The sequence below is a fragment of the Eretmochelys imbricata genome, chromosome 6, assembly GCF_965152235.1.
Source record: "Eretmochelys imbricata isolate rEreImb1 chromosome 6, rEreImb1.hap1, whole genome shotgun sequence".
Taxonomy (NCBI): Eukaryota; Metazoa; Chordata; order Testudines; family Cheloniidae; genus Eretmochelys; species Eretmochelys imbricata.
The window spans coordinates 95079325-95103710 of NC_135577.1; the positions used below are offsets into that span (position 1 = coordinate 95079325).

Genomic DNA, 24386 nt, shown 5'->3' on the forward strand with positions numbered 1-24386 from the left:
TGCAAGTGTTGGGAGGATTGTTCATTGTTCTTAAGATCCAAGGGTCTGGGTCTGTAGTCACCTAGGCAAATTGGTGAGGCTTTTTACCAAACCTTGTCCAGGAAGTGGGGTGCAAGGTTTTTGGGAAGTATTTTGGGGGGAAGGACGCGTCCAAACAGCTCTTCCCCAGTAACCAGTATTAGTTTGGTGGTGGTAGCGGCCAGTCCAAGGACAACGGGGGGAATATTTTGTACCTTGGGGAAGTTTTGACCTAAGCTGGTGAAGATAAGCTTAGGAGGTTTTTCATGCAGGTCCCCACATCTGTACCCTAGAGTTCAGAGTGAGGGAGGAACCTTGACATGGTGGCATAGTGGTGGGATTAACCTGAAATCATTTTGAGATCCAGTTGAGATTTTTTGAACTAGAAATACAGATTTTAAAAAGGAATTTTTTTTTTCCTTTGGAAAGGAAGTCCAGAAAGCAGCTGAAACTGAAAGCAGCTTGGTTTTTCTCTGCTTTGTGGCCAAGCAGAGACAAAAGGGGATTATCTTGTGAATTGCAGGTTCTTTGTCTGGAGGCAGGGTACTTAACTCCTGCAGGGAAATTCACAGTCTTCCAACCCAGAGTTTTTTTTTTTTCTTTTCTTCCTAAAAGTAAATAGGGGGTGTGTGTTCTTCCCATTTGCCTGGAGACAAAAGTGGCAGGGTTTTTTTTTTTTACGATTTTGATTTTTTTGTTTTACAAGGAGCACAGGTTTGAAAAGGAATTTTTTTTTTTTCCTTTGGGCTGCTGGTAAGCAGGTTTCCAAGTAGTTGGAGGTTTTTTGCTTTGATTTGGGCCCAGAGCAGAGACAAGGGAATTGTCTTTTTCTGTAGGCTGACAATCACTATCAGAGAATAGGTATTCTATTCCAGCACAACAAAATTTTACAGCCAAGTTTTGTTTGTTTATTTCCAAACCTTGGGTGTAAAGTTAGTTAAAAACAGAGAGGTTAGAATGACAAAGTCCACGGCTCGACAAAAGCTGGAATTAGCCAGATTTCAGGCTGCGGAAAAACAAAAGGAACATGAAAGACAGATAGAACTCATGCGGCTGAAAATGGAAGCAAGGGACAAAGAAATGGAAGCAAGGGCCAAAGAACTGGAGGAGAAGGAAAAAGAGAGGAAGCATGTGGAGGAGGTGGAGAAGATAAAGGCTCAGCGGAATATCCCAACAAACCCTAGCAATCCTTCTCCAAGTACCACTTCCCATCCCAGAAAGTTCCCCACCTACAAGGCAGGTGATGATACTGAGGCCTTCTTAGAAAACTTCGAAAGGGCCTGCCTTGGGTACAACATCTCTACTGACCAATACATGGTAGAGCTGAGGCCGCAGCTCAGTGGACCCTTAGCTGAAGTGGCAGCTGAAATGCCTAAAGAACACATGAACAAGTATGAACTGTTTAAATCCAAGGCGAGAGTCAGAATGGGGATAACACCCGAGCAGTCTCGTCGGAGGTTCAGAGCCCTAAGGTGGAAACCAGACATGTCATTTACCCGACATGCCTACCACATTGTGAAACATTGGGATGCCTGGATATCAGGAGCAAGTATTGAATCTCCAGTAAATTTGCCCTTCCTAATGCAAATGGAACAATTCTTAGAGGGTGTTCCTGAGGAAATAGAAAGATACATCCTAGATGGGAAACCCAAAACTGTAATCGAGGCAGGAGAGATTGGAGCCAGATGGGTGGAGGTGGCAGAGAAGAAGAAAACTGGTCGCAGTTGGAGCGGAGACCAGAAGGGACCACCCCAGACCACACCCTATTACCGGGGGCCGCCCAAGGCCCCAGCTACCTCCCAAAGAACCCTCCAGACCCCTTATCGTCCTGCCACCCCGTTCTCCAGCAACCCTCCTCGCCCCAGTGACCCGTCAGCTGGACGATGTTTTAAATGTAACGAGCTGGGGCATGTAAAGGCCAACTGTCCCAAGAACCCCAACAGATTACAGTTCATTGCTTACAAGAAGTGGAAGGTTGGACATATGACCAGGGAAGAGTATAAAAATATTGCTCGGGCATGTAGGAATGAAATCAGGAGGGCCAAATCGCACCTGGAGCTGCAGCTAGCGAGAGATGTCAAGAGTAACAAGAAGGGTTTCTTCAGGTATGTTGGCAACAAGAAGAAAGCCAAGGAAAGTGTGGGCCCCTTACTGAATGAGGGAGGCAACCTAGTGACAGAGGATGTGGAAAAAGCTAATGTACTCAATGCATTTTTTGCCTCTGTTTTCACTAACAAGGTCAGCTCCCAGACTGCTGCGCTGGGCATCACAAAATGGGGAAGAGATGGCCAGCCCTCTGTGGAGATAGAGGTGGTTAGGGACTATTTAGAAAAGCTGGACGTGCACAAGTCCATGGGGCCGGACGAGTTGCATCCGAGAGTGCTGAAGGAATTGGTGGCTGTGATTGCAGAGCCATTGGCCGTTATCTTTGAAAACTCGTGGCGAACCGGGGAAGTCCCGGATGACTGGAAAAAGGCTAATGTAGTGCCAATCTTTAAAAAAGGGAAGAAGGAGGATCCTGGGAACTACAGGCCAGTCAGCCTCACCTCAGTCCCTGGAAAAATCATGGAGCAGGTCCTCAAAGAATCAATCTTGAAGTACTTGCATGAGAGGAAAGTGATCAGGAACAGCCAGCATGGATTCACCAAGGGAAGGTCATGACTGACTAATCTAATTGCCTTTTATCATGAGATTACTGGTTCTGTGGATGAAGGGAAAGCAGTGGATGTATTGTTTCTTGACTTTAGCAAAGCTTTTGACACAGTCTCCCACAGTATTCTTGTCAGCAAGTTAAAGAAGTATGGGCTGGATGAATGCACTATAAGGTGGGTAGAAAGCTGGCTAGATTGTTGGGCTCAACGGGTAGTGATCAATGGCTCCATGTCTAGTTGGCAGCCGGTGTCAAGTGGAGTGCCCCAGGGGTCGGTCCTGGGGCCGGTTTTGTTCAATATCTTCATAAATGATCTGGAGGATGGTGTGGATTGCACTCTCAGCAAATTTGCGGACGATACTAAACTGGGAGGAATAGTAGATACGCTGGAGGGGAGGGATAGGATACAGAAGGACCTAGACAAATTGGAGGATTGGGCCAAAAGAAATCTGATGAGGTTCAATAAGGATAAGTGCAGGGTCCTGCACTTAGGACGGAAGAATCCAATGCACCGCTACAGACTAGGGACCGAATGGCTAGGCAGCAGTTCTGCGGAAAAGGACCTACGGGTGACAGTGGACGAGAAGCTGGATATGAGTCAGCAGTGTGCCCTTGTTGCCAAGAAGGCCAATGGCATTTTGGGATGTATAAGTAGGGGCATAGCGAGCAGATCGAGGGACGTGATCGTCCCCCTCTATTCGACATTGGTGAGGCCTCATCTGGAGTACTGTGTCCAGTTTTGGGCCCCACACTACAAGAAGGATGTGGATAAATTGGAGAGAGTCCAGCGAAGGGCAACAAAAATGATTAGGGGTCTAGAACACATGACTTATGAGGAGAGGCTGAGGGAGCTGGGATTGTTTAGCCTGCAGAAGAGAAGAATGAGGGGGGATTTGATAGCTGCTTTCAACTACCTGAAAGGGGGTTCCAAAGAGGATGGCTCTAGACTGTTCTCAATGGTAGCAGATGACAGAACGAGGAGTAATGGTCTCAAGTTGCAGTGGGGGAGGTTTAGATTGGATATTAGGAAAAACTTTTTCACTAAGAGGGTGGTGAAACACTGGAATGCGTTGCCTAGGGAGGTGGTGGAATCTCCTACCTTGGAAGTTTTTAAGGTCAGGCTTGACAAAGCCCTGGCTGGGATGATTTAACTGGGAATTGGTCCTGCTTCGAGCAGGGGGTTGGACTAGATGACCTTCAGGGGTCCCTTCCAACCCTGATAATCTATGATTCTATGATTCATTGCACCGGAATCACACCAGAGGTCCACAGGCCCAGATACCTCCCAGATACCCTTGGAGCGGAGGGAAACTGTGAGTGTGGGCGGGAAGAAGGTCACCGCGTGGAGGGACACCGGAGCACAAGTGTCAGCTATCCATGCTTCCTTAGTGGACCCCAATTTAATCAACCCAGAGATCCAAGTGACGATTCAACCCTTCAAGTCCAACTCTTTCAATTTGCCTACAGCCAAGTTGCCTGTCCAGTACAAGGGCTGGTCAGGAATGTGGACTTTTGCAGTCTATGATGATTATCCCATCCCCATGCTGTTGGGGGAAGACTTGGCCAAGCATGTGAAGCAGGCCAAGAGGGTGGGAACGGTCACCCGCAGCCAGGCTAAACAAGCCGTGAGGCCTAGCTCTGTTCCGGAAACTTCTATCAGGACCCGGTCAGAGGTGATGGACCTGGACCCCAGGCCAATGTCTGCAACAGCAGTAGTGGATCCAGTCCCAGAGACCCAGACGGAACCAGTCCCAGAACCGGAACCAGCCGAACAACCAACACCAGACCCCGTGTCAGCACTGAATCCAGTACTTGCAACCTCAACACCAGAGGGCCCCACCGAACCTGAACTGGCAGCAGCCGATAACCCTACACAAGAGGCTCAGCTGGAGCCTGAATCCCAACATAGTGCACCAGCTGAGAGCGGTTCACAGTCAACAGAAACAGCTCCATCCCCTATATCGCTTCCAGAGGGACCAAGCCTAGGTCCACAATCCCATGAGGAACTGATGTCTCCAGCATCAAGGGAACAGTTCCAGACCGAACAGGAAGCAAATGAAAGCCTCCAGAGAGCTTGGACGGCGGCACGGAGCAACCCACTGCCTCTCAGCTCTTCTAATCGATCCAGGTTTGTTGTAGAAAGAGGACTTTTATACAAGGAAACTCTTTCTGGGGGACACCAGGAAGACTGGCATCCTCGGAGACAGTTGGTAGTTCCAACTAAATACCGGGCCAAGCTCTTGAGCTTAGCCCACGATCACCCTAGTGGCCATGCTGGGGTGAACAGAACCAAAGACCGTTTGCGGGGGTCATTCCACTGGGAGGGAATGGGCAAGGATGTTTCTACCTATGTCCAGTCTTGTGAGGTGTGCCAAAGAGTAGGAAAACCCCAAGACCAGGTCAAAGCCCCTCTACAACCACTCCCCATCATTGAAGTTCCATTTCAGCGAGTAGCTGTGGATATTCTGGGTCCTTTTCCGAAAAAGACACCCAGAGGAAAGCAGTACATACTGACTTTCATGGATTTTGCCACCCAATGGCCGGAAGCAGTAGCTCTAAGCAACACCAGGGCTAAAAGTGTGTGCCAGGCACTAGCAGACATTTTTGCCAGGGTAGGTTGGCCCTCCGACATCCTCACAGATGCAGGGACTAATTTCCTGGCAGGAACTATGAAAAACCTTTGGGAAGCTCATGGGGTAAATCACTTGGTTGCCACTCCTTACCACCATCAAACAAATGGCATGGTGGAGAAGTTTAATGGAACTTTGGGGGCCATGATACGTAAATTCGTAAATGAGCACTCCAATGATTGGGACCTAGTGTTGCAGCAGTTGCTCTTTGCCTACAGAGCTGTACCACATCCCAGTTTAGGGTTTTCCCCATTTGAACTTGTATATGGCCGTGAGGTTAAGGGGCCATTGCAGTTGGTGAAGCAGCAATGGGAGGGATTTACACCTTCTCCAGGAACTAACATTCTGGACTTTGTAACCAACCTACAAAACACCCTCCGAACCTCTTTAGCCCTTGCTAGAGAAAACTTACAGGATGCTCAAAAAGAGCAAAAAGCCTGGTATGATAAACATGCCAGAGAGCGTTCCTTCAAAGTAGGAGACCAGGTCATGGTCTTAAAGGCGCTCCAGGCCCATAAAATGGAAGCATCGTGGGAAGGGCCATTCATGGTCCAGGAGCGCCTGGGAGCTGTTAATTATCTCATAGCATTCCCCACCTCCAACCGAAAGCCTAAGGTGTACCATATTAATTCTCTAAAGCCCTTTTATTCCAGAGAATTAAAGGTTTGTCAGTTTACAGCCCAGGGAGGAGACGACGCTATGTGGCCTGAAGGTGTCTACTACGAAGGGAAATGTGCTGGTGGTGTTGAAGAGGTGAACCTCTCCATGACCCTTGGGCATATGCAGCGACAGCAGATCCAGGAGCTGTGCACTAGCTATGCGCCAACGTTCTCAGCCACCCCAGGACTGACTGAACGGGCATACCACTCCATTGACACAGGTAATGCTCACCCAATTAGGGTCCAACCTTACCGGGTGTCTCCTCAAGCTAAAACTGCTATAGAACGGGAGATCCAGGATATGTTACAGATGGGTGTAATCCGCCCCTCTGAAAGTGCATGGGCATCTCCAGTGGTTCTAGTTCCCAAACCAGATGGGGAAATACGTTTTTGCGTGGACTACCGTAAGCTAAATGCTGTAACTCGCCCAGACAACTATCCAATGCCACGCACAGATGAACGATTAGAGAAACTGGGACGGGCCCAGTTCATCTCTACCTTGGACTTAACCAAGGGGTACTGGCAGGTACCGCTAGATGAATCTGCCAAGGAAAGGTCAGCCTTCATCACACATCTCGGGCTGTATGAATTTAAGGTACTCCCTTTCGGGCTGCGAAATGCACCCGCCACTTTCCAAAAACTTGTAGATGGTCTCCTAGCGGGATTAGGAGAATATGCAGTCGCCTACCTTGACGACGTGGCCATATTTTCGGATTCCTGGGCAGACCACCTGGAACATCTACAAAAAGTCCTTGAGCGCATAAGGGAGGCAGGACTAACTGTTAAGGCTAAGAAGTGTCAAATAGGCCTAAACAGAGTGACTTACCTTGGACACCAGGTGGGTCAAGGAACTATCAGCCCCCTACAGGCCAAAGTGGATGCTATCCAAAAGTGGCCTGTCCCAAAGTCAAAGAAACAGGTTCAATCCTTCTTAGGCTTGGCCAGTTATTACAGACGATTTGTACCGCACTACAGCCAAATCGCTGCCCCACTGACAGACGTAACCAAAAAGAAACAGCCAAATGCTGTTCAGTGGACCGAAAAGTGCCAGAAGGCCTTTAACAAGCTTAAAGCGACACTCATGTCTGACCCTGTCCTAAGGGCCCCAGACTTTGACAAACCGTTCCTAGTAACCACAGATGCGTCCGAGCGTGGTGTGGGAGCAGTTTTAATGCAGAAAGGACCTGATCAAGAATTCCACCCTGTAGTGTTTCTCAGCAAAAAACTGTCTGAGAGGGAAAGCAACTGGTCAGTCACTGAAAAAGAATGTTACGCCATTGTCTATGCTCTGGAAAAGCTACGCCCATATGTTTGGGGACAGCGTTTCCACCTGCAAACCGACCATGCTGCACTGAAGTGGCTTCACACCGTCAAGGAAACTAACAAAAAACTTCTTCGGTGGAGTTTAGCTCTCCAAGATTTTGATTTCGACATCCAACACATCTCAGGAGCTTCTAACAAAGTGGCTGATGCACTCTCCCATGAAAGTTTCCCAGAATCAACTGGTTAAAATCGTCCTTGAGATGTGGAAAATATTGTTAGTCTTTATGTACTTGGTAGTATATTTAGAGATGCATGTGTCTTATTAACTCTGTTTTTCCTAGAGCTCCAGGAAGAAATCCCAGCCAGTGTTTCACCCTAGCTGAGATTTGGGGGGCGTGTCATAAATATAAAGGGAAGGGTAAACCCCTTTGAAATCCCTCCTGGCCAGGGGAAAGCTCCTCTCACCTGTAAAGGGTTAAGAAGCTAAAGGTAACCTCGCTGGCACCTGACCAAAATGACCAATGAGGAGACAAGATACTTTCAAAAGCTGGGAGGAGGGAGAGAAACAAAGGGTCTGGGTCTGTCTGTATGCTGGGTCTTTGCCAGGGATAGACCAGGAATGGAGTCTTAGAACTTTTAGTAAGTAATCTAGCTAGGTATGTGTTAGATTATGATTTCTTTAAATGGCTGAGAAAAGAATTGTGCTGAATAGAATAACTATTTCTGTCTGTGTATCTTTTTTGTAACTTAAGGTTTTGCCTAGAGGGGTTCTCTATGTTTTTGAATCTAATTCCCTGTAAGATATCTACCATCCTGATTTTACAGGGGGGATTTCCAATAGAAGTAAATAGAAATAAAGAAATCCCCCCTGTAAAATCAGGATGGTAGATATCTTACAGGGAATTAGATTCAAAAACATAGAGAACCCCTCTAGGCAAAACCTTAAGTTACAAAAAAGATACACAGACAGAAATAGTTATTCTATTCAGCACAATTCTTTTCTCAGCCATTTAAAGAAATCATAATCTAACACATACCTAGCTAGATTACTTAGTAAAAGTTCTAAGACTCCATTCCTGGTCTATCCCTGGCAAAGACCCAGCATACAGACAGACCCAGACCCTTTGTTTCTCTCCCTCCTCCCAGCTTTTGAAAGTATCTTGTCTCCTCATTGGTCATTTTGGTCAGGTGCCAGCGAGGTTACCTTTAGCTTCTTAACCCTTTACAGGTGAGAGGAGCTTTCCCCTGGCCAGGAGGGATTTCAAAGGGGTTTACCCTTCCCTTTATATTTATGACAACCCCAATATAATGCGACCAGATATAACACAAATTCAGATAGAACGCGGTAAAGCAGTGCTCTGGGGGGCGGGGCTGCACGCTCCGGTGGATCAGCGCATCAGCGTATCTGGCTCCGACAAGCTGCTCTGAGCAGCGTGTTATGGGTGCCGGGCCGGGGCCGAGGGGTTGGATAAGGGGCAGAGGGTCTTGGGGGGACGGTCGAGGACAGAGAGCGGGGGGTAGGGGGGTTGGATGGGTTGGGAGTTCTGAGGGGTCAGTCGGGGTAGGGAAGTGACTATATAACAGAAATGCTCGAGGTTAAAGAAAGTTCGATATAACGCGGTTTCACCTATAACACGGTAAGATTTTTTGGCTCCCGAGGACCGCGTTATATCCGGGTAGAGGTGTATTTGAAAGACAGTACTGTCAGCACCATTGTATATTGCACACTAATACCAAGCCAGGGATTGGTACAATTTTGACTAAGAGAAGGCAGTTCCCTATTGAAATCACCAACACTTCTCTTGGAGGTGTGCTGTGAAAGTATTTATCTCATGCAGCCTTATTTACCTTATTTGATCTAACACAATCATAGCCTAAAGTAGCATGGCTGCAAGTGCTCTCCCAAAGCGTACATATATTATTTGGCAGTCTAAACCATCTAGTGAAATTGGATGGATTCTGGCCCTTATATATCAGATGCCCAATAAGATTAGGATGCTGTTTACCTTTTCCTCCAGTTCCTGTTTCACAAACTCATATTTCCATCTAAGTTTTGTGTTTTCCTCTTCACCCTGGGTTAACTCTTCTGTTAGCTTATCACATTCAGTTTTCATCTTCTCCACCTGTCGACGCTGAGCTTTTACTACATTTTTCTCATCTATAAGTTCTGTCTGATGGTAGTAGGAAAACAGAAGACACAATCAGTATAGAAGTTCTTTATGAACATTCCCAGATTGCATAGCCCCAGATCCATGCAGAAAAGATTAGGGGAAGATACCAATATTTAATCAATAAGACTTTGTTACACTTTTATTGGAATTAAATTTCTAAAAATAAGCATCAGCATTGTACATATATAAATATATAACATAGAAACTGGACCACTAAGCAATGCTTCTCTACTCATAATGATATGATTTCAACACTGGCCGCATAACAGTTAAAATATAAAGAAGGTTTTTCCATTACAAAATGGATCTGTCATGCTGTTTATCCACGACACAAGAGTAACAGCAAAACCAGTTCAATCAGCTAAAAAAAAAAAATGCTGATGCCTGCAGTGTACTTCGTGGGATTCGGTAAGATCTTGCAAGATCCTGTACAATTTGATAGCTCTGTATGAAAAGCTCAATGTTTAAACAAATTAACATTCCATTACTGAAATTCATTCCACTACTAAAACACTAAAAATGTATTATTTCCTTTATCAGGATCAATGACACAGATTACTCCTATGCTTAAAGGGAAATGAATTAGATGATTTAATGGTCTTTTTCACCTAGAATTTCTAGAATTCTGTGATTTGAAAGCTATTGTACAAATAGAGACATAACTTTAGCCCCTTTAACTTTAGCTTTAAGATTAATAGATTTTTTTAGGTGGGGCATATTGAATAAAATGGGTTATCCTTTAGTGTAAAAATATTGAGACTTCTCCTTCCTGAAATAAGTAGAGTTGATGCATGCAATAAAGATAATAGCAACTTGACTGGCACTGAGGGGTTTGAAAAATTCTGCAGAGAAAAATCTACATTACAAAAAAAATGCAAAGCTAACAAGGAAACCACACTTGTTCCATATTGCCACTCTACTCGGGGAAGAGTTATATTTTCATGGAGCCTGGGATTCAGGCACACAACAAACTTGAAAAGTAAATTATCCCATCAGAGAAAGCAAGAATCCAATTCCATTTTACGTGCAAGCACAACATGGTGTCAACCTCTTATGTTCCCTACATGGCAACTATATTAAAGATTTATACAGCTGGAGACAATCAAGGAGACAATCCCTTCCAACATCAACTTGGTTTTCTGCATTCTACTAAATGTGAGAGTATCAGAGAACAAGGAGACACAAAGACTCTAGAGAAGAAAAATCAACATTTTCAATCATTTCTGAGACTGAAAAAGCAGGTATGATGTCAATTTACCAGACCTGAGATGACCCCATAACAGTAACTGGAGGAGAGGAAAAAAAGCCAAAAGCCATACCTGTGTGGTGTGTATGTAAATTACACTGTGTATATTCTTTAAGTAGTTATCACTGAGAATGTCTTATGTATGCAAGCTACATGTTGTTATTCTAAAAGTACAATAATTATTTTAGAAGCAGAAAGGGGACGGGAGGGATAAGAACTGACTGAGGACAGAGTCGAGACTCCTGGGCTCTATTTCTGAGTGTGTAATAGACTCACCAAGGGACTTCTGAGCAAGCCACTTAAATCCCTGGGCCTCGGCTTACTTGTGTTTAGAATGGAGACACTGGTAGTGACTACATGATTAAGGTAGCATTGCAATTTCTATTTAAAATAGAACTAAAAGCCTACTGCTTCTGCAGCACGGGAGCCCTTCAAGAACTGATGCCTCAGTGCAGAGACAGAGGGCTCCTCCCAAGCACAAGTCTCTCTCTCTCTCTCTCACACACACACACACACACTCCAGCCTGCCCCATGCCAGGTTCCCTCATATAAACACACACAACATTTCCCATGCACCAGTGCCTCTCCTGCTACACACACACTACTACTCACTACTCCTGCTACTCACTCCCCATTTATCTAACACACCATACAGCAGCTCCATGGAAGCCAAAGAGGATGGAGGAGGGGGAAAGGAGGAAGAAGTCAGTGGTTAAGTAGAGGGAACATGGGAGGGAACAGCAAGAATGTGAAGGGTGCTGGTAAAACTGGATTCTGCAGAGGCAGCATGAAAAAATTAAGTTTCTGTTCTATTCAGGTTCTTATACCAAGCCTCTTACTGCAATATCTGCACTGTGGGTTTGAACTGCCTGGATTGAGGAAAACAGTCACCAGGAGCTCCATTCTGAGGAATTTAGCACCTAGAACACACACACACACCTCTTCCCTCTGCTCCCTCCATTAACAGTCATCTACCTATTTTAAGGTTTTATACTGCTATCTATCACTAATATCTGAACACCTTCCATATCAACCAACACTTAAGCATAACTTTCAAAATTTGGCACAGCAAGCATTAACCATATACTTCAAATTACCACCAATTCAAATTTCTAAGCAAGGAAAAAAATATCCATTTCTAACTACTCCACATGGCTAAAGTTAGAAGTTGCACATTGTGTATAAAGAAAGAAGGAACCATGCAAGTTACAGGAGGTTGATGAGGGTAAGGTTACTTGGAGTAGGCAAAATCAGGGTTGTAGGTTGCAAAAGATAGCTGAAGATTTAACTAGGAATGTCCTGGCTTTTTTATGGTTGCATTGATAGAATATTCATTTAAGAGGCCTGTTTTTGTTTTTTTAACAAAAAAAATATTCAGTTTGGGAAGAGTATGTTTAAGTTTAATGTACTACATGTTTCAGACATATCCCTTACCCAGAACAGCTTACTGTCTACAAACTATTTTGTAAACCACTGTGTACACTGGTAGCACTTCGGAAATGCTTATTAATAAATACAAATTATTCTTATCCTACACTAGTTTACACCAATAAAAAATGTAATAGATGACTGATCATATGGCTGCAAAGTCAAATGTTGAAAATTAATAAGGCTGTTTCGAGTATCCATTTCAGTTTAAATACTCTTAGGTTTTATTCAGATCAGCCTTATGAAATATAAAATGCTTTTGTTTTCTTCCTTTTTAGTCATATAGCCTGGAGTCAGCAGCAAATGAGTTGCACTAAAAATGTGAACTTATTTCTAAATAAATGTAACCATCTGCTTCATAAAATATTTTTACGGTAGTTATTGGGTGGTTTTTTAGGTAAATGATATGGAAATCGTACACTCTGGAAATGCTTTAAAATACAAGGAGTCATTCAAACTAACCTTTGCAAATTTGACATGCTACTGTGATTCATATTCAGAAACTGTTCCTGGAGTGCCTGTGATACTGTTTCAGCTATTCTGCAATACACACACTTCCAGAAATGCAGCATCTCTGGGACATGATAGGTCCACAGTATAGCAGGGGTAACAGTGATAAAGACAGTAGTCAGAGAGGTTAGTATCAAAGTGTTAGAACTCCAATGCGTTCTACGCAGCCAACAATCTAATTTACCAAAGTTACTTTTGTACTAATGAGGGCTTTTGTCTTAAAGCTACTATGGACACAATAGGGCTTCACCCAGATCTTTCAACCTCTATACCTCTGAAATATGTCCTGTTTTAGGTTATCTATCACCATATCTACTGTGACAAAGTTCCTGCTCTACCTTGGTGGGTCTTGCGCTTATTGGCGGATTTGCTTGCCTTGGAGCTTCACAGCAGCCCTCAGCTTGGCCGTTTTTCTGAACCCACAGTCCAGGTCAAGGAGGCCGTTTTTCTGAACCCACAGTCCAGTCCAGGAGTTGGGAGGATTTGGGAGGAACCCGGGCCCGCCCTCTAGTCCAGGTTCCAGCCCAGGGCCCTGTGGAATGCAGCTGTCTAGAGTGCCTCCTGGAAACTCCCTGGGCTACTTCCCCATGGCCTCCTCCCAACACCTTCTTTATCCTCACCATAGGACCTTCCTTCTGGTGTCTGATAATGCTGGTACACCTCAGTCCTCAAACCGTCCACATTCTCACTCTCAGCTCCTAGTGCCTCTTACTCCCAGCTCCTCACATGCACACCACAAACTGAAGTGAGCTCCTTTTTAAACCCAGATGCCCTGATTAGCCTGCCTTAATTGATTCTAGCAGCTTCTTGATTGGCTGCAGGTGTTCTAATCAGCCTGTCTTAATTGTCTCCAGAAGGTTCCTAATTCTTCTGGAACCTTCCTTGTTACCTTACCCAGGGAAAAGGGACCTACTTAGCCTGGGGCTAATATATCTGCCTTCTATTACTCTCCTATAGCCATCTGGCCTGACCCTGTCACACTACCTTTACTGGAACTCCAGAATTCTTTTAAAAGGCTTCAGTGATCATGCAGAAGCAGTCCCTAATTTGCTATAATCCATTTCAACCAGACTAAATATGTATGAACCCCTTTATTGTTAGCTTTATCGTTTCTGCAGTGTTCAGAAATACATAAAAATTTTTAAAAGTTCATGCTTTGTTAAGTTCATGGCCTAATAGAAAAAAAAATCAACAGCAGAATTCAGCAAAAGTTACCTTCAGTCTCCTAATGTGGTTCTCTGCCTCATCCTTTTCTTGCCTAAAGAGCTTTATCAGCTCTTGAACATTTCTCTCATGCTTTGTTTTCACATTCTGCAACTCTGATCTAAGATCTGCCAGCTCCTGTTGGTGAACATCTCTCTCCGTCTTCAGCTGCCAACTAGTTGTAGTCATCTCTTCTTGCTTAGATTCCTGATGTTTCTGAAGGTCTGAAAAGTTCTTGAGAATCTCTTTCTTGGCTTTCTCTTCCTCTGCTATTCTGTTTGTCAGCTCTGCTCGAATAGCACTTAAATTTTTTATATCTTCTTGCATCTCTAAGAATCTTTCCTGGTGTTTTTCATTGATCGTGTTAGCTGTTTCAAGCTCTTCCTCTAAACGTTCTTTTTCATTTCTCATCTGGTTCTGTACCAGAATCTGCTTTTGCAACTCACTCTCCAGTTTATTTGCTGTATCTTGGACTTCCCTGATCTCTTGCTCAAGAACTATCTGTTGAGACTTGGTTTCACTGAGCTTCACCTCCTTACAGTGGAGTTCCTCTTCTTGCTGGGCCCTCTTTGTAAGCACATCACTCAGCTCCTTTCGAAGGTTTTCTATTTGATGTATAGCAGAGAGAAGCTGAGCCTTCAAGTCATCCTTTTCTTTAAGGACCTAGGTAATATGAAAAAAAGATTATTACCTAAAAATATATTAGATCAAAATTTGGTGCAAACTATGCTGTTTGGAAGCAAGAAACAAATTTTATACTGTGAGACGAGAAAATGTTTACAGATTATGGCCCTGATTCAAAGGCACTTGGGAGTTTAGCTAATTTTAAACTTGCAAGTAGTTGCGCTGAGTCAATGGGACTAATCGAAAGCCTGAGGATAGGCACGTGCTTAAGTAACTCACTGAATAGGGGCCAATTTGAGTCAATCTTCCATTTTTCCCACCCTCTTTGCAGTCTGAAATATACTGCTTTCTACGGGATAGTACTATGGAAGAAAAAGAAATAAACAGCAACAAGGCAGAGAAACTACCTTATGGGCACCTGAATATTTATCCTTCAGTATTTTGGCTTGCCCGAGATGCTGTTTGATCAATAATTTTACACCGCCCTTGTTTCTTCTTCCAGTATCTGTTTGCATTATAAAATAATTTTTAAAAATTCCTTTCCCAAAGTATATGGGAACTTACGATACTTTCTGCTATTAATCAGGAGTGTCACTATATTCATGGACCAAGATGAGACAATGATAAGGGCCTGCATGAGATTTCCCTATATTACATTAGATCCACTACTGGATTTTTTAATTCTTAAAAGTAGTGAAGGAGATTTGTTTATGTTTGACAGTAAACTATACTGAGAGGCTATCAAATATCAATACAAGAGTCTACTTATAAATAAAACATATGTTAAATATGGATTTAAAAATAGAGTAGCAACCATAGCAGCTTTTATCTGGGAGTGCATCAGTGTTCTAGCCTTTCTAAAACTGCATGTTGACTGCAGGACTGTATTCAAGAACAATAATTTAGCACTTATCCTAAATCCTTTTCAAGTATTTAAAATGGTGATTGATTGCATTAACTTTAAAAATGTGTACTTATATTTCTATGTTTTATTTGTATTATACACTTTCTCATTGTCGAGACAATATATGAAAGCTAAGAAGAAAAGGAATAACAATTTAAAAATTCTAGAAAATGAAACAACATCCTGTGGAAGGCTAACCACATGGCCAAGACGTTGTTAAACTATCCTGATAACTCAGCAGAAAATTACATCTAGGGAAGCCTGCTACAACCAATGTGCAAATGAAGCTTGCAAATATTTGGAAAAACTCAGATAACTGTAAATTATGTTCAGAATTCAAGTTTGATATTTTTCAATCATCACTTTCAACAAATGTATCAAAAGCAAGGACTTCATGCTGTATTTTAAAAAAATCCCAGTTTATCTGAGACACTAGATTATTATGTCTGTAAATTTTTAAAGATGCCCAAATGATTTTCAACTAGTTCCCTGAAGCTCATGATAAATGCTGTATCTAAGTTTCTAAAACCCTCAGATGCAAAGTGTGTGTGTGTCACTATTTAAAAAAAAAAAAAACATACAAGATATTTGTGTTTTGTCCCCATAATGACATGCAGTTTATTTTATATTATAGATCCACTAGTAAAAAGTTTTTTTCAGATGTCACACACATCTGTCAAACTTGTTAACAAGGTGCTGATAACCTCTAATGTGGAAAACAAGATTTAAACCGATTTTTAAATAAGGATAAAACCATACCAGTACCATTTAGCATTTTTATGCACCTTTAATGGGGAAAATTTAAAACTTAAAAGAGAAAAATCCAAGTCAGACAACCTTAAATACAATATCTGTAGGAAGATTCAATCTCATTACAGCACTATTTGAGTTGCCATCACAAAGATTGTGCTTATCTATCCTTTTATACAAAAACTAGTTTTGTGGGCTTGTAACTGAGCTTCAAACCTCCTTCTTTCCTTTTTCTTCTTCATGTATTCAACTCCCATACTGTTCTTCACTGTTTGCTCTATCTCCATCTTTATTTTAAAATATCAAAACATACATTATTCACTTTCGATACAACTCATGTTATCTTTGTTTTAACCCTCATCCTTCCTTTCTCTATTGTTTTCCTTTGTCTAGATTAAGTGTTCTACATTGATTTCATTTAAATTTTTAAGCTTCTCAGGGTAGGGGAAATTTTTTTAAATTTGAGTAAAGCCCTATCCTATTGTCCTTTATAAATGTGAATAATAATTGTAATACCTAGTTATTGCTGTTCCTCAACAGATCTCAGTGTTTTACAAAGGAGGGAAATATCATTATACCCTTTTTACAGATGGGAAAACTAAAGCACACAGGTTAATGACTTGCCCAAGGTCACCCAGCAGGTGAGCAGCAGAGCCAGGAATAGAAATCAGATTTCCTGAGTCCAAATCCACTGCTCTATCCTCTATACCACACCCTATGATGCTATTTTGTACAAAGACATGGCATCAGGACTCTGGTCTAATGGTTACAGTGGGGAACTGGTAGTTTGATTCCCTCATTCGCCAATTGACTTGTGACCCTGAGCAATTCATTTAGCCTTTCTAGGTCACAAATTTTCTCCAACTATAAAATTGGGATACTACTTTCCTGACAGAGCTGTTGATTAGCACGTATAAAGGAGCTTTAAAACCTTCACAGAAATTTTCTAGGTCTGGTTTCAGCCCAAAGATGTAGGGCTTTTTTGGACCATTTGGAAAGGCTAGGCTGCTTTTAGTGCAAGGAGAGTGAAGTAAGTGAGAGCTGTTGGGTGCTGTCAAGGTTCCTTCCCCCCTCTGAACTCTAGGGTACAGATGTGGGGACCTGCATGAAAGACCCCCTAAGCTTATTCTTACCAGCTTAGGTTAAAAACTTCCCCAAGGTACAAACTTTGCCTTGTCCTTGAACCCTAAGCTGCCACCACCACCCGTGTTAAACAAAGAACAGGGAAAGAGCCCTCTTGAGCCCATCTTCCCCCAAAATATCCCCCCAAGCCCTACACCCCCTTTCCTGGGGAAGGCTTGATAAGAATCCTCACCAATTTGTACAGGTGAACACAGACCCAAACCCTTGATTTTTCATTGTTCTTAAGATCCAATCAGGTTCTTAATAGAAGAATTTTAATTAAAGAAAAGGTAAAAGAATCACCTCTGTAAAATCAGGATGGTAAATATCTTACAGGGTAATCAGATTCGAAACATAGAGAATCCCTCTAGGCAAAACCTTAAATTACAAAAAGAGACAAAAACGGGAATATACATTCCATCCAGCACAGCTTATTTTACCAGCCATTAAACAAAAGGAAATCTAACTCATGTTCTAGCCAGATTACTTACTAACTTAACAGTAGTTGTAAGGCTGCATTCCTGATCTGTTCCCGGCAAAAGCATCACACAGACAGACGAACCCTTTGTTTCTCCCCCCGCCCCACTTCAGATTTGAAAGTATCTTGTCCCCTCATTGGTCATTTTGGGTCAGGTGCCAGCGAGGTTATCTTAGCTTCTTAACCCTTTACAGGTGAAAGAGTTTTGCGTCTGGCCAGAAGGGATTTTATAGCACTGTATACAGAAAGGTGGCTACCCTTTTCTTTATTTTTATGACAGGTGCCCATCAGTTTTTGAAAATCTAGCTATTTATGTAGATACCTACATATGCATTTCAGAGCCTAACTTTAGGTAGTATGTTGTTTTTTGTTTTTTTAATTTTGGACAAAATGCTGAAATTTTAACAGGAGATACCTCTCTTCAGAGAAGGTTGCCTTACTGTTCTATGGAAAGTTTTGGAAAGTATGGAAATTTTTTCAACTTATTCATCCTCAGAACCACTACTAAAAAACAGCCAGGAAATGCCTGTTAAGATTGCATGAAGAACCTTTACTCTAGCTATATAGATTACATTACTGTCTTTAATGATGTATGTACATGCACAAAAGCTCCATCTCATACTATTTCTCAAAATCTCCAAAACAGCTTTAAAAGTATTTACAACTTCGTAAGTTTCATCTTGTATAGTGCACAGGGCTTTCATAGGTCTTTCTAGCACAGACAATACAATACACATGTAATATATGTGTCTATGGTTGTGGGCAAATCGTACAACACAGAAAGTGTGTGTGTTGTGATAAAGACCAAAGGGCAGCAGGAGAGCTATATAAGTTCGATGGGAGCTATATAAGCCCCAGGATGATCAGGGCCTTATTCCCCATGGATTGAGGAGAGGTTACTACAGGTTAATTAGAGCACCTGGAGCCAATTAAGACCACGCCAGAGACCTAATTTAAAAAACCCTATTCAATCAGACAAGAGGAGGGAAAGAGAACTTACTGTAGTTTGGAGGAGTACCAGGGGAAGACAAACCCTGCCCAAGCAGAGCAGAGGGACTCTCCCACACAGAGGACCAAGAGAAACCCTGCCCAAGGGGAAAGAGGGTAAGGAGCCAGTGAAACTGAAGGGGCTGGGACCTGGAGTAGGGGACGGACCCGGGTCCCTTCCCCGTTCCCCTTCTCTCCCTCACCAGGGCATTAGTGGAGGCATCAATGCCCACGAATAAGGGCAAGGGGCAGCACACTGACCCACCACACCAAGGAAAAGCACGGGACCCACCACAATAGTGTCAGCCATTTGCCACAGTGTTCATATTAATGATTATACTGTAATGCACACATACAACAGGGAAGAGTTAAAGTTCTATGTGCAATCTTTGATCTGGCTTTTCCTCAGCTTTAAATCTTAGGCTGAACCCATCCAACCGTAACATTCTGTTAAAGCGGTTTGCTGATGGACAAATGTGGTTTGATCACATTTCAATTATTTCAGGTTACATGTTTGTTTTTTCTACTTTTATTATTCAAAACACATTTTACTGAAACCAAGGCCTATTATACTGACCAAAATTGGGCTCTGAGGTAGCACTGAGCATTCTCTGTCTCAAGTACTTGGTTGGCTGGTTTCTGCTCACAAGCTCAGGGTCTAATTGATATCCATATGGGGGGTCAAGAAGGAGGCTTCTCCCAGGACAGACTGGCAGTGACTTTGGGAGGTTTTGGTCTTCCTCTTTTGGTCTTGTGTGGTTGTGGGTCACTTGCCAGGATTATTTGGGTGTATCTCATAATCATTTGCCTGTCATTGGGGGGACCTCGGGCACTAGTGCACCTCAGTCCCTCTTATTCTCTGCCCCCGGCACATAACAGTCTACGTTTCTGTAAGCTGTAATACTTTGGTTTAATTTTGGTTTGGGGGTTAATGTGAGAATCCTGGGTGGCCTGTGATATACAGGAGGTCAGACTAGATGGCCTCGTGGTCCCTTCTGGCCTTAAAATCTATGACTCTATAATTGCAATTACAATGCTAATTTTTTCAGCCAATTACTGAAAGATGAAAATTTCATTAATCATACCACTCTAAGCATGTAAACACACCCTCCTTGGGTTGTAATTCCACCAGCACTGAAAAATTGCATAGAGTGAGATGATAATGAAAACTTGGAAGGGAGAACTCCAAAAAAAAATCCCAAGTGCTGCAAGAAATTGTGTTGACGACTCAAGAGGTAGTGCTGTTCCTTCTAAATCAGCCACCAATCCCGCAAAGTGAAAATAAGGAAAGCTATGCTGCTCTGTTTTAGAGGAGATGTAAAACCAAGTTGCAGTGTACTCAGCCATAATTCTCTACCCTGACTCCTAGAATTTCTTACTATCACTACCACCAGTAGGAGCTCCAATGAAGACCAGCCACCACTATTATAATCAGTGTCACCTAACTCTGCTCAGAGCATTCTTGTCCAGCACCACCAGTTGATATTTCAGAAACAGAGTATTCAATCCTCTCTCCAAACTTCCTGAATAAAGGATGTTCAAACCCACTAAAAACAGTGAAAAAAATTACCTGTGACATAGCCAACCAAAGCCCACTACCCATCACCTCCAGAGTTTCAGTCAGTATGGCCTTATACAGATCCTAGTGTTAGTTAGACATTGAAAAAGCCCACACTATACCACTCACCTCTGACAAAGACACAACACAGAGCTGAATGTAATGCACATGGCTCGTTGCACCACAGCCCATTTGGTCTTGTATCTTCTCTAGAAGAATCACACAGTGATCAATGGCTCCATGTCTACTTGGCAGCCGGTATCAAGCGGAGTGCCCCAAGGTCCTGAGGCCGATTTTCTTCAGTATCTTCATTAATGATCTGGAGGATGGTGTGGATTGCACCCTCAGCAAGTTTGCAGATGATACTAAACTGGGAGGAGAGGTAGATATGCTGGAGGGTAGGGATAGGATATAGAGGGCCCTATACAAATTAGAGGATTGGGCCAAAAGAAATCTGATGAGGTTCAACAAGGACAAGTGCAGGGTCCTGCACTTAGGATGGAAGAATCCCATGCACCTCTACAGACTAGGGACCAAATGGCTAGGTAGCAGATCTGCAGAAAAGGACCTAGGGGTTACAGTGGATGAGAAGCTGGATATGAGTCAACAGTGTTGCCAAGAAGGCCAATGGCATTTTGGGATGTATAAGTAGGGACATTGCCAGCAGATCGAGGGATGTGATCGTTCCCCTCTGTTTGACATTGGTGAGGCCTCATCTGGAGTACTCTGTCCAGTTTTGGGCCCCACACTACAAGAAGGATGTGGAAAAATTGGAAAGCGTCCAGTAGAGGGCAACAAAAATGATTAGGCGACTGGAACACATGACTTATGAGGAGAGGCTGAGGGAACTGGGATTATTTAGTCTGCAGAAGAGAAGAATGAGGGGGGATTTGATAGCTGCTTTCAACTACCTGAAAGGGGGGGTCCAAAGAGGATGGATCTAGACTGTTCTCAGTGGTAGCAGATGACAGAACAAGGAGTAATGGTCTCAAGTTGCAGTGGGGAAGGTTTAGGTTCGATATTAGGAAAAACTTTTTGACTTGGAGGGTGGTGAAGTACAGGAATGCGTTACCTAGGGAGGTGGTGGAATCTCCTTCCTTTGAGGTTTTTAAGGTCAGGCTTGACAAAGCCCTGGCTGGGATGATTTAGTTGGGGATTGGTCCTGCTTTGAGCAGGGGGTTGGACTAGATGACCTCCTGAGGTCCCTTCCAACCCTGATATTCCGTGATTCTATGAGCAGAAGGGGTGACAAAACAGAACTTCAAAGAACAATACAGCCCTCAGAGCAGATAAGCAATTACCAAAACCATCTTTTAAGTTACATTCTGCCTTGATTAAAAAACTCCCCTTGTAGTTTTAGTTTAAATCATTCTCCACCTCCCGTCCCACTTTAATACTGCATTATGTTAATGATGTACACTGACTTTTTTTTTTTTTTTTTTTTGGTTTGGGTTTAAACATTTTTCTGCAGTGTTAGCAACCCAAATATTGGAGCAGAAGCTAATTTACACCAGTCAAAAAGTGAAACTGATTAGTTCCTTTTCCCCATCTAAGCTGTGCACAGAAGTGCAAAAGGAAAAACAGTATTAATGGTGAAAAGTAATTTTTTTTTTTTTTTTTTTGCTTTCACAAGCTAAGGTGTTGTTAACAAATCATACCGATTTAGAAAGGAGACTGAAAAGCTTAGAGTACAAGTAATTAATATGAAGTCATAAGAAGGGCCATACTGGGTCAGACTAAAGATCCATCTAGCCCAGTATCCTGTCTTCCGACAGTGGCCAATGCCAAGTGCCCAGAGGAAATGAACAGAACAGGTAATCATCAAGTTATCCATCCCCTGTCTCCCATTCCCAGCTTCTGGAAAACAGAGGCTAGGGACACCATCCCTGCCCATCCTGGCTAATAGCCATTGATGGACCTATCCTCCATGAACTTATCTAATTCTTTTTTGAACCCCGTTACGTCTTGGCCTTCATAACATCTTCTGGCAAGGAATTCCACAGGTTGACCGTGTGTTGTGTGAAGACTTCCTTTTGTTTCTTTTAAACCTGTTGTCTATTCATTTCATTTGGTGACCTCTAGTTCATGCATTATAAGAAGGAGTAAATAACACTTCCTTATGTACTTTCTCCACACCAGTCATGATTTTATAGACCTCAATCATATGCCCCTTTAGTCGTCTCTTTTCCAAGATGAAAAGTCCCAGTCTTATTAATCTCTCCTCATACGGAAGCGATTCCATACCCCTAATCATTTTTGTTGCTCTATTCTGAACCTTTTCCAATTCCAATATATCTTTTTTGAGATGGAGCGACCACATCTGCATGCAGTATTCAAGATGTGGGCGTACCATGGATGTACATAGAGGCAATATGATATTTTCTGTCTTACTATCTATCCCCTTCTTAACAATGCCCAACATTCTGTTCACTTTTTTGACTGCTGCTGCACATTGAGTGGATGTTTTCAGAGAACTATCCACAGTGACTCGGAGATCTCTTTCTTGAGTGGTAACAGCTAATTTAGGTGCCATCATATTATATATATAGTTGGGATTAGGTTTTCCAATGTGCATTACTTTTAATTTCTCAACACTGAATTTCATCTGCCATTTTGTTATCCAGTCACTTAGTTTTGAGAGATCCTTTTGTAGCTCAACACAGTCTGCCTGGGACTTAACTATCTTGAGTAGTTTTGTATCATCTGCAAATTTTGCCACCTCACTGCTTACTATTTTTTCCAGATTATTTATGAATAAGTTGAATAGGACTGGTTCCAGTACAGACCCCGGGGGACACCACTATTTACTGCTCTCCATTCTGAAAACTGACCATTTATTCCTACCCTTTGATTCCTATCTTTTAACCAGTTACCAATCCATGATAGGATCTTCCCTCTTATTCCATGACAGCTTACTTTGCTTAAGGGCCTTTGGTGAGGGATTTTGTCAAAGGCTTTCTGAAAAGCTAAGTACACTATATCCACTGGATCCCCCTTGTCCACGTGCTTGTTGACCCCCTGAAAGAATTCTAGTAGATTTGTGAGGCATGATTTCCCTTTACAAAACCATGTTGACTCTTCCCCAACAAATTATGTTCATCTATGTGTCCGACAATTTTGTTCTTTACTATAGTTTCAACCAGTTTACCTGGTACTGAAGTCAGACTTACCGGCCTGTAATTGCCAGGATCACTTCTGGAGCTCTTTTTAAAACATTGGTGTCACATTAGCTATCCTCCAGTCATTTGGTACAGAAGTGAATTTAAATGATAGGTTACAAACTATAGTACTGAAATTTCACATTTGGGTTCCTTCAGAACTCTTGGGTGAATACCATCTGGTCCTGGTGACTTATCACAGTTTAGTTTATCAATTTGTTCCAAAACCTCATAAGAACATAAGAATGGCCACACTGGATCAGACCAAAGGTCCATCCAGCCCCGCATCCCGTCTACCAACGGGATGCCAGGTACCCCAGAGGGAGCGAACCTAACACGTAATGATCAAGTGATCTCTCTCCTGCCATCCATCTCCACCCTCTGACAAACAGAGGCTAGCGACACCATTCCTTACCCATCCTGGCTAATATCCATTAATGGACTTAACCTCCATGAATTCATCCAGTTCTCTTTGAAAGACTCTTATAGTCCTAGACTTCACAACCTCCTCAGGCAAGGAGTTCCACAGGTTGACTGTGCGCTGTGTGAAGAAGAACTTCCTTTTATTTGTTTTAAACCTGCTGCCCATTAATTTCATTTCATGGCCCCTAGTTCTTATATAATGGGAACAAGTAAACAACTTTTTCTTATTCACTTGCTCCACACCACTCATAATTTTATATACCTCTATCATATCTCCCCTTAGTCTCTTCTTTTCCAAGCTGAAAAGTCCTAGCCTCTTTAATCTCTCCTCATATGGGACCCGTTCCAAACCCCTAATCATTTTAGGGGTTGCCCTTCTCTGAACCTTTTCTGAACCTCCTCTAATGACACCTCAATCTGGGACAGTTCCTCAGATTCGTCACCTAAAAAGAATGGCTCAGGTTTGGTAATCGCTCTCACATCCTCAGCTGTGAAGACCCATGCAAAGAATTCATTTAATTTCTCTGAAATGGCCTTATTGTCCTGGAGTGCTCCTTTAGCATCTTGATCGTCCAGTGGCCCCGTGGGTTCCTGCTTCTGATGT

General features: G+C 42.8%; 1 protein-coding gene across 1 annotated transcript in view; it reads right to left on the minus strand.

The window, feature by feature from the left end:
- The window catches only part of CEP128 (centrosomal protein 128), a 441360-nt gene that overhangs the window by 284135 nt on the left and 132839 nt on the right, over window positions 1–24386 (minus strand). Inside the window, exons 14-15 of the mRNA XM_077819212.1 lie at window positions 13791–14441; window positions 9227–9391 (exon numbers count right to left, since the gene is read on the minus strand). Coding sequence (XP_077675338.1) covers window positions 9227–9391; window positions 13791–14441 — 816 coding nt within the window. The remainder of the gene's footprint in view (window positions 1–9226; window positions 9392–13790; window positions 14442–24386) is intronic.